This window comes from Capra hircus, chromosome 2, assembly GCF_001704415.2.
Source record: "Capra hircus breed San Clemente chromosome 2, ASM170441v1, whole genome shotgun sequence".
Classification (NCBI taxonomy): domain Eukaryota; kingdom Metazoa; phylum Chordata; class Mammalia; order Artiodactyla; family Bovidae; genus Capra; species Capra hircus.
The window spans coordinates 106195893-106210842 of NC_030809.1; the positions used below are offsets into that span (position 1 = coordinate 106195893).

Here is a 14950-nt window from a genome sequence, read left to right on the forward strand (position 1 = left end):
ACATATATATATAAAAACTTAACCATGTTACATTAAAAAATTATAGTTCAGCATGAAATGGAAGTGCAACTTTGTAATTCTTTTTCTGAAATGCTTAGAATAAATTATGTTGAGGAACAAGTTGCTAATATTTTTTTTACATAAAAATCAGGCAATGTAAAAACATGAATAGTAAATCACACATAAACCTTCCCACATCTTTTCCCACTATATTTTATAAATATGCAAAGTACAGTTATATGGATTTAAAATGATGAGGATAAACTGCATTCACATTTAAGGTAATATTAATTTCTTAATTTTTTGTATTAAAAAATCTTACAAAGGTAATATATGTTGCATGGTTCTCTAAATTGGTCAAAACCTATTTTCAACAGACTTAGCAGGGAGGTGATACAATGCTCTATATGGTCTAGGAAAACACTGCATGGTATCTTATATTGTAAATAAAAAGAGGCCCAAATATTGTAAGATGAATGACTGGACTTAGGTGTAAAGAATCTTTGGCCCTAGGTTTAATTTCATTCATGCTTTAGGATAAATGTCTAGATGTGAAGATCTCCTTCACAAATGCTGTAAAACACATCATAATTTAGAAACACTCTAGGCAGGAAGTTCTGTGGAAATGTCGCTTACTTTGTCTTTCTCATTTCTGTGTTTTGGTTTTTTTTTTTTTTGCCCTTTGCCTTTCATCCTCTATCCATATTTCTTCATCTCTATGGGTATGCTTAAATATCCTTTATTTTTAACTAGCCAAAAGAACAACAAACACTTAATATAGAAATACAGTTTATGTTCTTTTTTCATTGAGGAAAGCAAATGAATGAAATATTGTTATATATATTTGTTTTGAAACCTCCCACAAAATCTTCTAAATAAAATTACTTTCCACTTTTGTAACTCAGTTTTTGCTTGTGCATGAATAACTCGATAGAAGAATGATCTCATGTTCCTGGAATAAGCTCATAAAAAATGCATTATGGCTATTCCTTCTCAAGCCAGTATTAACAAGTGTTTTTTTTTTCTAAACTAGATATATAATCCTTGATAGAAGAACAACAGCTAAAGCAAAATGAATGTGTGCTTGGTAAACTTTAAGCTCAGGGTACATTATTGATGGATACATAATATATCTCATAGTCATAGAATTTTAAGGAGAAAGTGACATCCTCCTCATTTTGTAGATGAAAGAACAAAGGTTCAAGTGGATTACTAGAACCAATTAGGCAAGCAACTTGGCAAGAATCTTGGTTGAATGCTATTTCATTCTTACTACACACAAGTTTGTGTTGAAAGTCTGCCATGTAGTACGACTTGAAAGCTTGCCATACACATTCAGGATATTATGCAGGTGATATACTAAATACTGTGCCCAAGTCATTATCTGCTCAAACATGTACCATGATATCAAATATCTTTCTGCATATCTGGAAGCACTCCACTGAAGACAGTATCAGCTTTGCTCAGTGCTGAAGAATGATTCAACAATACTGCATGAGAAAGCAGAAAACTGTGGTAAAAATGATAAGAGTTGGGTCATTGTTGGTATTTTTGGAGCAGCACAGTCTGGCATTACGGTATATAAATAAAAATGGATAAAGCTTTCTTTAGTTGCTTCTTTTCTCAATTATCTTCATTTGTTTCTTTCAAGGAATGTGATATGTACTTAAAATAATTTTTCATGTTTCATGATTACCGAATGAACAAACAAAGATATAGAAAAAGGCAGTCCATGAAGCACAATATTCTAAAGGTAACTCTTATCCTAATTGGTATATGCATCACGATAAACAAAAAGCATTGGTAGAACTGACCAGCCTACACATCCCATGGCATTTAGTGGGCACATATAACTTGGTTTTCATGTAACATGGATAAATTTAAGCACCTCAAAATATAGAATGACCTCTGTACATGATTAAAGAGTCTTGCCCCCTAATAACAAGATAACAAGGTGTTTTAACTGAACATTCATTACTGGTGCCTTCTATCAGAGCACGTCATTGAAAAGTCAAGGCAAATACTTTTGTAGATATCCAAATGTTAGGTATTGGTGTGTGTGCATGCGCACGCATGCCTGCATGCATGGGAAACATGAATGTTTACAATCCTGTGAAAAGATGACAAGGCAGATGTGAATATTTTCTACATGGCTTTCTGATTAATTAAAAGTAAATAAAATTAAATCACCTTTGTTTGCTGTAATCAATAATCCCTGTACACTTTCTCTTAACAATTCTTAGAGATATATTTACCAATGCAAAAATAGCCATCTGCTAATGCTGCCCACCTATGTCAGAGAATCAGAGCTAGCAAATGCACTGACTTTGAGAATAAATTGATAAAAAGAGATTTGGCATAGACCTCCTCAAGAGTCTTATTAACACAAATATATCACCTTCACAGGCTGTAAACAATATATAAAAAATGGAGCTCTATTTTTTGCCTTCCTTGCCATCTTTCCCTTTGTCTTCCTTTTCTGTTTTGTCTTTTTCATATTTCTCTCTGTCTGGTTTTGTTACACTATCATATGAAGGTGGAGAGACAGTGGATGGAGTTGCATCTGTTTTTTCTGGACTTGAGTTCTCATTAACATTATCAAAAACCATATGTTCTTTATTGGACAAATCATCATCTCTGTCACCATCTTTGATGTATATACTTGATATATTTTTGACATGTTGCCGTAAGCGGTAACGTCTGTAAGCACGCTGAATAACTGTAGCAGACACATCCTCTTGCTTTCTTTTTAGTGTAGTTGTGATGGGCTCATAAGACACTTTAGAAGGATTTGCAGACATGAACCTTTCTTCCATCTGTGAACGAAGAGAGTCCATCTCTCCACCTTCCCCCAAAACACGCTTTGTAAAAGCAAATAAGATGTCAAGGCAGTGGATCCTGTCCCCACTGACCATGGGCAGGTCCATGGCAATGAGCTGGACTTTGTTCGGTTTTGCTATGAGAAGAGGAGGATCCAGTGCAGCTGCAAAGTCAGAGAGTTTGCTATATTCTATAAATTGGGTCGCATCTGGATCAAACTTCTCCCAAACCTCATAGAACATCTCAAAATCGTCCTCACTCAGGGGCTCAGTACTTTCTTCAGTAGCAACACTGAAGTTCTCCAGGATGACAGCGATGTACATATTCACCACGACCAGAAATGATATGATGATGTAACTGACAAAATAGAATATCCCGACAGATGGGTTCCCACAGTCTCCTTCAACTGAGCTTCCAGGGTGAACTTTTTTGGGGTCACAGTCCGGCGGTGCACTGTTGAGGATAGGCGCTAGCAATCCATCCCAGCCAGCAGAGGTGGTAATCTGGAACAGGCAGATCATGCTGTTGCCAAAGGTCTCAAAGTTGAACATGTCATTAATTCCAGCTTCCTTTTTAACATAGGCAAAGTTGGACATTCCAAAGATAGCATAGATGAACATGACCAGGAAGAGCAGGAGGCCGATGTTAAACAGCGCAGGAAGGGACATCATCAAAGCAAAGAGCAGCGTGCGGATCCCCTTGGCCCCTTTGATCAGACGCAGGATTCGGCCAATCCTGGCAAGACGGATCACTCGGAATAGGGTAGGGGACACAAAATACCTTTCTATCAAATCTGCCAGAAACATACCTGGTGAAGAGTGAAGGAGTAAATGGTAAATATTTAAATATCTATGCTACAGAAAATCATGACTCTAAATAGTTTTATGTGCCATTTTATCTCTTGTGATTTCAGGATTTTCATTTTGTATTGAAGACAATATAACAATCCAAGGATTGAGGAATCCCACAGTAAAATGACTAGACTTAACCATTGTGACATTTTTTCTCCTTTAGTAGGTTTGTGAACCTTATTTTTTTTTTCATGCACAGTTTTTTAATTTGTAAGGGTAGAAAAATTAAAGTCACATAGTAAAATGCTAAAAAGAAAATATAAATCACCTGAAATATCAACCAACCATTAACTGCTGTTAGTATTTTGTTTAGGATCACTCCATTTTTCTATGCAAGCACACAAACATACACAAATGTAAGCATGATAATAGAAGGGTTTTTTTTTGTCATCTGTGTTAGTTATTTCGTCATATGTTATGGAGGTATTTCCATATAAATGACAACAGGACAATTCCCTATAGTTGTATAATGTTCTGTCAAAGTCACCATATATTGAAAAACTTTATGCTGTTTCCAATTGTTTTGACTGAAATGAATATCTAAGCAGGTGTATTTTTTTCTAGTTGCATGAGCATTTTTTGATAATAACAGAAGATAGGTGAAACAGTATATTTAAATTTTTGTTATATATATTGCAAATCTGCCTCCAAAAAGTTCATAGAAACTAACTTTCCTAATGACAGTCTATGACAGTGCTCCCAGTTCACATGCTCACCAGTGCTGTTTTCGTCTTCATAATTTTACCAAAAATATCTCTGTGATGTTTGAAACATCTCAGTATTGTGGCATTTTTTTTGGGAAAAATAATCCACATTTTCTTAATTTATTGGACATTTTGTATGCTTGTTGACTATTTTCAGCTTTCTCCTTTTGGCCTGGTCTAGTTCTTTGAATATTTTTCTGTTGGGAGATTTACTTCTTATTGATTTATGAGGAATATTTTTTTTATTATAAGTACTAATCCTTTGTTAGCCATAAATGTTACATTAACAATTTCCTTGTTTTTAACATGTTTTTCAACTTTTGTTTCTTTTAATTTGGTGGCGGTAGTGATTTTTTCCTCCATAGAATAAATATTTTGATTTTTATGTGGTCATATCTATTATTTTGTCTCAAGGGAGTTGTTTGTCATGAAGAGAAAGGACTATTCAAGCTCATGGTTATAAATCTACTTCTACTAAAATACATTTTTACACATCAATTAATCTTGATCCACGAGATCTTTTAACTGAGTAACTTAGTAATTCTCTATATATTGAAGCTTAAATTAGAATTATTTATTTGAATCTATTACTTCATCAATGTAATAACAATCTTTAATATCTGGCAATGTAAGTCACCCCTCATTACTCTAATTTTTCTTCCAGATGAATTTTAGAATCATTTTGATTTATGTTGCCAATTTATTATCCCACTCATACTCTCATTGGGATAACACTCGATTTATTATTTAAACTTTCTTTTGTTTCTGTTAGTTTTCCTCATAGAAGTCTTATACATTGCTTATTACAGTTATTTCTAGGTATTTTTCTTTATTTTTATTGGAATCATGAATCAGATTTACTTAGATATATTTTCTAATCTTTTGGTCCACATAAACAATTATTAACATTGGTTCATGGTTCATGCAATTTAAAATCTGCACCTTCTGAACTCTAATTGAATCCATCTTATTGGTTGATTTTCTTGCATTTTTAGAGTACCACAGTAAGATGTGAAACTGATCATTTGGTCCATTGTTTAAAGATATGTACCTCTCTGTTTTCTGATCTAACTGGATCAGCCAACACTGTTCCAAAGAGAAGTGATAGAGGGATATTCCTCTCTTCTTCCTCTCTTCTGCTTGTTGTTAATGTGTGATTCCTACCTAAATTTTAATTTTTCTTTTATTTTTTTCAAAAATTGATTATGAATGCTTATTCTAAGTTGCAGTACTCAATATGGCAGTTTTAGGTGATAGTACTTTCAACCTTTCTGAGTCTCCTTGTTTCAGCATCTCTAGGTGAGTTTGTATTAAATAATCTCCACAATCTCTTCCTGTCTAAAATTTATAATTATAAAAACGAATGCACACCTAAACTACTGGGAAAGGCATGTACAAATAATGAAAAAGAAGATGACAGGAAAACAGCTATGGTAATGAAACAAGAGGAAGTATAAAATCAAATATTGTGATTCACAGACGTGATTGCGGTTGGTTGAAAATGATTACAGACTTGACGAGTATGAAGCTGTAAGAAATGAAGCTGGCATTTCTTCATACTTTAACTTCACTTTGATTTCAGGGAGAATTTTCAATCTCCAATATTCTGGCTAGTTATATTATCATTAGTCAAGGGATAGTTCTCATATATGCAAAAACTAGAAATGATTTCAGATTCTACATTTAGATTTATATTGCCAGTTTACATTGGTCTAAAACATACCTATCTACCTACACACTTGCTACATTTGTGAAAGGTATCCTGGAAGTCAAACATCAAGGGGTATTATGTGCTTCCAACAAATAGAAAATGTATCCTTTAGGCTCATAACTTGAACCTAGGAATTCTGACACAGATGTTTTTATTTTGTTTAGTTTTGCTTTAAAAGTTACTTCATTTTTTTCCAGTGTTACTCAAAAGTAGGTTTATGTTCATGAATTCAGAAACTTCTCTGAATATATGTGATGTTTAGTTTGATTCAAAATTAAAATCTGATTAATAAATGGTCTTACCTACAATGGAGAGAATTACAACCACAAAATCGAAGATGTTCCAGCCTATAGTGAAGTAGTAGCATCTGAGAGAGATCAGTTTCAGCACACATTCTCCAGAGAACAGGATAATAAAAACCACATTGATCCAATATAAAACTTCAGTCATGTATTCACTTTGTCCCTCTTTTTCTACCATCATGGTTACCATGTTGAGGCAGATCAGAACCATGATGGCTATATCAAAAGCTTGGTTTGTTACTAGGTCAAAGATACATCCTTGGAATTTGTTCTGCAAAGAAACAAAAATGATAGGAAATTGTACAGTAAATTTTCCAAGTAGTATCCATAAATGATTACATTAACAAAACAAATTTTAAAGGTATCTGTCTTTAAAACTTGCATAAATTATCCTTGGTTATAAGTTCTTGCTTTGTTTAAGGAATATTATTAATAGGCTAAATCTAAGTCAGAGTACATGACAACTTGTTGTTGACTTTCAGTGTACCAATTCTTCAATTAAGCTTGTAAACTAACATTTGCTTTTAAGCATATCCACCCTAGTATGTCATATAGGAATTGCCAGGATTACAAGGTAAATTTTTTACTAAGAAACTCTCAGAGGAAAAAAAAAAAGAAAATCTCAGTTCCATTACCTAGAGTGTTTCAAGGTAATAAAATGATATCTCTAAATTTCTACTTTGTCACATTATTTTGAGTAATGTGTTGGCATTGTCTTACACTGGTATTACTGCTATAATATCAGAGATCTATACTTTCCTGTTTCTTCCATGTATAGAATATATACTTCCAAACATATCCATATTCAACATACCACTTTTCTTACCAATCTCACTGAACAGTACTGTGCTTTTCATGAAACTCTATTTCAAAATCACTTTATTGGTTGCATAGGGAAGTTTTAAGACACTTAATCAAGATCAAGTAGGGTACTGAGAAAATTAAATACTAGAGCTTTGAATTCATAGATTATGGTTCTGCAGGTCTGGGTGAAACCTGGCCATGTGTCCATTTAAAAAGTGCTGGATAATCCTCATGTAGGCAGCTGGTACTAAACATATTCCCATTTTTAGGATGCTCTGTCTTCATCCACAACTTTGGTATACAGTGTTATACAAAACAGAAATTGAGATACATTATAATGCATTTAAATTTATTTCAACTGTTAGAGGAATATAAACTAACTGCTAAGACTCACTATTTATATCTGAGCCTATTCTGCTCTTTGATCTTATGGCAGGATAAAGTTCAGATTCATGACCAGTCTAACTGCTCCCCTGGTGTTCTATCTGTAGTAATATCAAAGTCTACAAGGTTGGTTTCACCTGACTGAAGACAGCTATCACTACGTGCTATGACTACATCATAAAGTCATCAAGATAATCAAATTTCAGTTAAAAGTACATTTTATTTTGATTGTCTATAGACCATTTGTACTAACAGTAAGATGTATAGCTAATGTAGAGGTAAAAGCATATATAACTATTTTTTCATTTTTATAGAAAAGGAAAATATTTGAAAGAATATTAAGAGCTGTGATAGTGTTCAAAATACATATATACAGTTTTATAAGGACTTTTCTTTAAAATGTTAAAATTATACATTCATGTTTAAGAAATAATTATATATTAAAGATTAATTAAAATAAGTTTAAAATTTACATGCTAAATATAATATTTTTTTACCCCTGGCCGAGGTATTGGCTTTTGTGGTTTCTTGGATCCCAGCTTTTTCATCGCATTATAATATTTCTTCTGTTCTTCTGTCATAAAGATATCTTGACCTCCAAGGTAAAGAAATAAAAATAAATCTAGTTAAAACCAGAATCATTTTCCAGATATTCCTTCAGGTGATTATTCAGGTTAAAAATGTATTCATACAGAAATGAAATGTGTTTTCACTTCAGTAGCACATATATTAAAATTGGAACCATATAGAGATTCGTATGGCTCTTGAAAAGTATTTCTGTATGCCAAGTCACTTTAGTTGTGTCTGACTCTGTGCGACCCTATGGACTGCAGCCTGCCAGGCTTCTCTGTCTATGGGATTTTCCATGCAAGAAAACTGGAGTGGGTTGCCATTTCCTCTTTCAGGGAATCTTCCCAACCCAGGATCTAACCAGCATCTGTTATGTCTCCTGCATAACAGGCAGGTCCTTTACCACTAGTACCACCTGGGAAGCTAATATACTGTTATATGTTAATTATACTTCAATTTAATAAAATGAAATGTATCTTATTATGTGCAACGTAGCAATAAATCAAATCTATCTTAAAGGATTACCTACACATAGGGACATTTCTATGTGTATGTAATGTAATATGCATAATATATAAAATATATGGATTACATGAAATAATAATTGGCTCGCTTATTTTTTAGTAGCCTAACTTGTTTTGTTTTAAATGATATGCTGGTATCTCATTTTATCTGCTACTTGTCTCATCAGGCATTTCATTGCTAAATAACAAATATATCAGGAAGAGTGATAAGAAACAAAAGTAGTGAATAATAAGTTGGCTAATGTTTATGTATTAGCCATACTGGCTCATAAATAGTAGGGGCAAAAAGTAATATTTTTGTATTCACTTGTATTCATTTTATTATACCATATTCCTTTAGCAGAAAAATGAATATACTATATATGTTATTATAACACATTGATAGTGTACACAGACAAATATATTTGGTATACACATAATACATTTATTTACTTATTTACTAAAAAAACTTTCATTACCTCTTTAATTCCAAAGAAAGGAATTTCAACATAAATACTTTATTGGGTATAAACAATATACATAATAGAGTTTTAGATGTTGAGGAAATTATCAATACTCTAGGGTTTCTGACTTGAAGGACTTTCTAATTGAATATACAACATTTAAGATTCAACAGTAAATAAACTAACATATAAATAAAGTTTTTGACCCTTTCTTCACTGTAGAAGTCTAAATCTCACACAGGAGACCTAGAAGCTTTGCCTATTCTTTTAAACTCTGTTGATTTCTTAAAATTATCTACAATTTATACAGATTCACGCACATTCCTTATTGACCTGAAATATAAACTTTTAGTTCTGGCATAAATTAGCACAATCCATGTAATTAGGAATTTGGGGGGAAATTTATAGTTCTGAAATCTTTACTTGTAGGGTCCTGGAGTTAAAGGTGATCTGGATATGGTTTCCCTTTGGTTTTCCTGGACTGCATTTTCTTACCTATCAAATACCTAATGAAAACCAGTCTTCCCTTTCTGTCTTATGTGTTTTAATTTACGTCTCCTCTAATTGATATGCAGTCTTTGTGTAACTTTGGTATTCATCTGATCTACTGATGTACAAGAGAGAATTTTCATGATAATGTCAAGAGAAACCTAAACCCTTCACCGTCTAGTGATGAGGGTTGAAAGTGATTACATGCTAAGTTGCTTCAGTCATATCCAGCTCTTTGTGACCCCGTGTACTGTAGCTTGCCAGGCTCCTCTCTTTATGGGATTCTCCAGGCAAGAACATTGGAGTGGACTGCCATGCCCTCTTCCAGGGGATCTTCCCGACCACGGGATCGAACCCGTGTATCTTATGTCTCCTACACTGGCAGGCGAGCTCTTTACCTCTAGCGCCACCTGGGAAGCCCGAGGGTTGAATATCACAGCCTATTAATAACTTATAATTACATGTCTTGTCTTCTGTTGATGATACCCTGGTCGTCAGTATAATGAAGAGTGGGATGAAGCTAAGAGGAGATTACAAAACACTCCAGTAGAGAAACTTATGTTGTCATTTTAATTAACCATAGCTTATAAACACTTTGTGAAACACATCCCTTTAAAACCTATTTGGCAGACATTCTGTAAGTCAGGCTGGTCTTCACATGTTATGTCAAAGATGTATTACATAGCAGTTAAAATCAAACCCCTTATGATTATACAGTGGAGGTGACAAATAGACTTAAGGGACTAGATCTGATGGAGTGCCTGATGAACTATGGACAGAGGTTTGTGACACTGTATAGGAGACAGGGATCAAGACCATCCCCAGGAAAAAGAAATGCAAAAAAGCAAAATGGCTGTCTGAGGAGGCCTTACAAATAGCTGTGAAAAGAAGAGAAGTGAAAAGCAAAGGAGAAAGGAAAGATATACCCGTTTGAATGAAGAGTTCCAAAGAACAGCAAGGAGAGATAAGAAAGCCTTTCTCAGCGATCAGTGCAAATAAATAGAGGAAAACAAAAGAATGGGAAATACTAAAGATCTCTTCAAGAAAATTAGAGATACCAAGGGAACATTTCATGCAAAGATGGGCTCGATAAAGGACAGAAACTGTATGGACCTGACAGAAGCAGAAGATATTAAGAAGAGGTGTAAAGAATATACAGAATTGTACAAAAAAGATCTTCATGACCCAGTTAATTACGATGGTGTGATCACTCACCTAGAGCCAGACATCCTGGAATGTGAAGTCAAGTGAGCCTTAGAAAGCATCACTATAAACAAACCTAGTGGAGGTGACGGAATTCCAGTGGAGCTGTTTCAAATCCTGAAAGATGATGCTGTGTAAGTGCTGCACTCAACACGTCTTCAAATTTGGAAAACTCAGCAGTGGCCACAGGACTGGAAAAGGTCAGTTTTCATTCCAATCCCAAAGAAAGGCAATACCAAAGAATGCTCAAACTACCGTACAATTGCACTCATGTCACATGCTAGTAAAGTAATGCTCAAAATTCTCCAAATCAGGCTTCAGCAATATGTGAACCATGAAATTCCAGATGTTCAAGCTGGTTTTAGGAAAGGTAGAGGAATCAGAGATCAAACTGCCAACATCCGCTGGACCATTGAAAAAGCAAGAGAGTTCCAGAAAAACATTTATTTTTGCTAATATTATTGACTATGCCAAAACCTTTGACTGTGTGGATCACAATAAACTGTGGAAAATTCTGAAAGAGATGGGAATACCAGACCACTTGACCTGCCTCTTGAGAAATCTGTATGCAGGTCAGGAAACAACAGTTAGAACTGGACATGGAACAACAGACTGGTTCCAAATAGGGAAAGGAGTGTGTCAAGGCTGTATATTGTCACCCTGCTTATTTAACTTATATGCAGAGTACATCATGAGAAACGCTGGGCTGGAAGAAGCACAAGCTGGAATCAAGATTGCCGGGAGAAATATCAGTCACCTCAGATATGCAGATGACACCACCCTTATGGCAGAAAGTGAAGAAGCACGAAAGAGCCTTCTGATGAAAGTGAAAGAGGAGGTAGAAAAGTTGGCTTATAGCTTAACATTCAGAAAATGAAGATCATGGCACCTGGTCCCATCACTTCATGGAAAATAGATGGGGAAACAGTGGAAACAGTGAGAGACTTTATTTTGGGGGGCTCCAAAATCAATGCAGATGGTGATTGCAGCCGTGAAATTAAGACACTTACTCCTTGGAAGGAAAGTTGTGACCAACCTAGACAGCGTATTAAAAAGCAGAGACATTACTTTGCCAACAAAGGTCCATCTAGTCAAGGCTATGGTTTTTCCAGTAGTCAAGTATGGATGTGAGAGTTGGACTATAAAGAAAGCTGAGCGCAGAATTGATGCCTTTGAACTGTAGTACTGGAAAAGACTCTTGAGAGTCCCTTGGACTGCAAGGAGATCCAACCAGTCCATCCTGAAGGACTGATGTTGAAGCTGAAACTCCAATACTTTGGCCACCTGATGCAAAGAGCTGACTCATTTGAAAAGACCCTGATGCTGGGAAAGATTTAGGGCAGGAGGAGAAGGGGACGCCAGAGGATGAGATGGTGAATGGCATCACCGACTCAATGGGCATGAGTTTGGGTGGGCTCCATGGGTTGGTTTTGGACAGGGAGGCCTGGCGTGCTGTGGTTCCTGTGGTCGCAGAGTCGGACACGACTGAGTGACCGAACTGATCTGAAGGCTGAATAATCTCACTCTACAAGAGTAATTACTTCATTGGTTTGTTGTGAGGATCAATTAAGGTACTGCATTTCAAACACTGAATAATTATTTATAATTCCTGTTGTTGCTATTAACCTTCCAAATAAGGTTACTGTTACTGAAAAGGGTTGATGTTACTTAGAATTTACTTACATGTACCAAAGTCTGTACTAGTCATTTGTGTAAATACATTGCATACATTTCCCTTTTATAACCTGAACTCATTAATAACTTAAGTTCAAATTTTTAGAAGTGTATTTTCTGATGAACTATTAAAACCCAATTATCACATAGATTTGTTAAAGATAAAAACAGTATTTATAAGACTTAAGGACTAGTTTCAAAGACTAGTTTGAAAAACTAATAAAGTGGGGTTGGCGATTAGAAAGAGGTATGGGTATTTGGTGGGTATCCGAGGTGGCTCAGCAGTAAAGAATCTGGCTGCCAAGTGGGAGATGCAGGTTTGATCCCTGAGTTGGGAAGATCCCTTGGAGAAGGGAATAGCAACCCACTCCAGTATTCTTGCCTAGAAAATTCCATAGACAGAAGAACCTGGTGGGCTATAGTCCATGGGGTTGCAAAGAGTTGGACATGACTGATCAACTAACACTTTGACTTTCACACCAAACCGAGATCAAAGTGTTAAAGTTAAAAAGCACTAAGAGGCCACATTTCATTTTGGATGGGCTTTGCACTCAAACAGAACTTTGGATCCTAACTGCCAATGACCTAGTTCTTGATTTGAAACAAGCTGTTTACTCTTTAGAGGCCTCGGTTTATACACACATACAAAGGTACCACTTTCATTTGTTTGTTCTATGGATTAGATGAATTCTTACACATTTTGTATAGCACAGGAGGCCTCCTACGTAGTAGGTTATTAACTGAAGACAGCTTGTTCCTGTCTTCTTTCATTCTCCAAGTAGGTTCGAAAGAAACTGCAAACTTATTCAGAAAGGGGCAGAAGATGAAACACATGTTTCAAATGCAAATGAAACACTGGAAGAATGGTAGGGGATAACAGGAGCTGTCAGTGTTTTGAAATTAGTAATTGTGCCTAATGTTACTGGTAATGGTGTCTATTCATCCCATCTTCCTGCAGTGGCAATTCTTGTAAGAATAATATTTAAAAGCAAGGGGAGTAAAGCAGTGAGGGCTGTGGCGGTCCTGTCATGATCATACTGCTCTTTCTAGACACACGTATAATTCATCCTCTATAGGAAATGTTACAGAACTATATACGTGTGCTTATGTATCACAGGTACACATATATAATGACTAAAGTAGGAAGAATAACTACACTGGAAATGAAGGTATAATTTATATATTTTTTTCAAGATTATTTATTTAAGATTCTCTGCCTAAAGGCATGAATATATGATAATACTAATTTTGACTGTCAGATATAAAATGTTAGAATAGAACAAGGAATTTTAAAAGTTCTTTGAAAAATAAACACCTGTGTTCAGAATGTAAGCATAAACAACACAATATTTACTACATTTTCCTTCACCCATGAACAGTCAATCATATCATGAATAACATTTCATTGCAAGTACATGTCTTTTTTTAGGTACTAAGCAAGTACTTGGAATCACTTCCTCTTGTTATTCTATACCTTATCCTTCTAAAGTCTCTTTTCCTGTGGGTGGTGCTACAGCCACAGTAACTCAGTTTACTTTGAGAAAACTGAGACTTCACAGACAATTTTTTCTCCTGCAAACCACAAACAATACTGTAGATCCTACCCCCTAAAATCTCTTAATTGAATGTATCCCCTATTCTCTAGTGGGCTTCCCAGGTGGCGCTAGTGGTAAAGAACCCTCCTGCCAATGCAGGAGACATGACATGGGATTCCACCCCTGGGTTGGCAAGATCCCCTGGAGAAGGGTATGGTGACTCACTCCAGTATTTTTGCCTGGATAATCACACGGACAGTGGAGCCTGGTGGCTATGGTCCACAGGGATGCAAAAGGTCGGACATGACTGAAGCGACTTAGCACTCACACACACACATTCTCTAGTGCTGCAAATGACTAATTTGGAGAATGAAGTGTGGTCTGCTGCTGCTGCTGCTAAATCACTTCAGTCGTGTCCAACTCTGTGCAACCCCATAGACGGCAGCCCACCAGGCTCTCCCGTCCCTGGGATTCTCCAGGCAAGAACACTGGAGTGGGTTGCCATTTCCTTCTCCAATGCATGAAAGTGAAAAGTGAAAGTGAAGTCGCTCAGTCGTGTCTGACTCTTAGCGACCTTATGGACTGCAGCCTACCAGGCTCCTCCATCCATGGGATTTTCCAGGCAAGCATGTAATGAAATAGATGACATTGCTTCATGAAGTGTGTCATAAGTCGCAGGTAAAGCAGAGTATAAACTAGATCTTGATGAGCTTAGCAGTCATTCTCATGCATGATAAGATTAATTTTTAAAATTAAAGCTGGGTTTTCATAAATTCTGGGAAAAGAGACCTCAGAGTTGGATCTACGATGCAGCTACTTCTGAGCTATCCGATCATGTGCAAGGCACATAACCCCTCTGAGAGGTGACATGGGAATACTATGCCCTCTACACTTACAGAATGTGATGAAGATCATTGTGCAAAGTACTTTACACAG

At 35.7% G+C, this 14950-nt stretch overlaps 1 protein-coding gene across 1 annotated transcript in view; it reads right to left on the reverse strand.

Moving 5' to 3' along the window:
- SCN9A (sodium voltage-gated channel alpha subunit 9) overlaps positions 680-14950 on the reverse strand; it is a 161426-nt gene continuing 147155 nt past the window's right edge. The window contains exons 25-27 of the mRNA XM_018064047.1: positions 8074-8178; positions 6389-6659; positions 680-3628 (exon numbers count right to left, since the gene is read on the reverse strand). Of these exons, the coding sequence (XP_017919536.1) occupies positions 2436-3628; positions 6389-6659; positions 8074-8178 (1569 nt within the window). The 3' untranslated portion in view covers positions 680-2435. The remainder of the gene's footprint in view (positions 3629-6388; positions 6660-8073; positions 8179-14950) is intronic.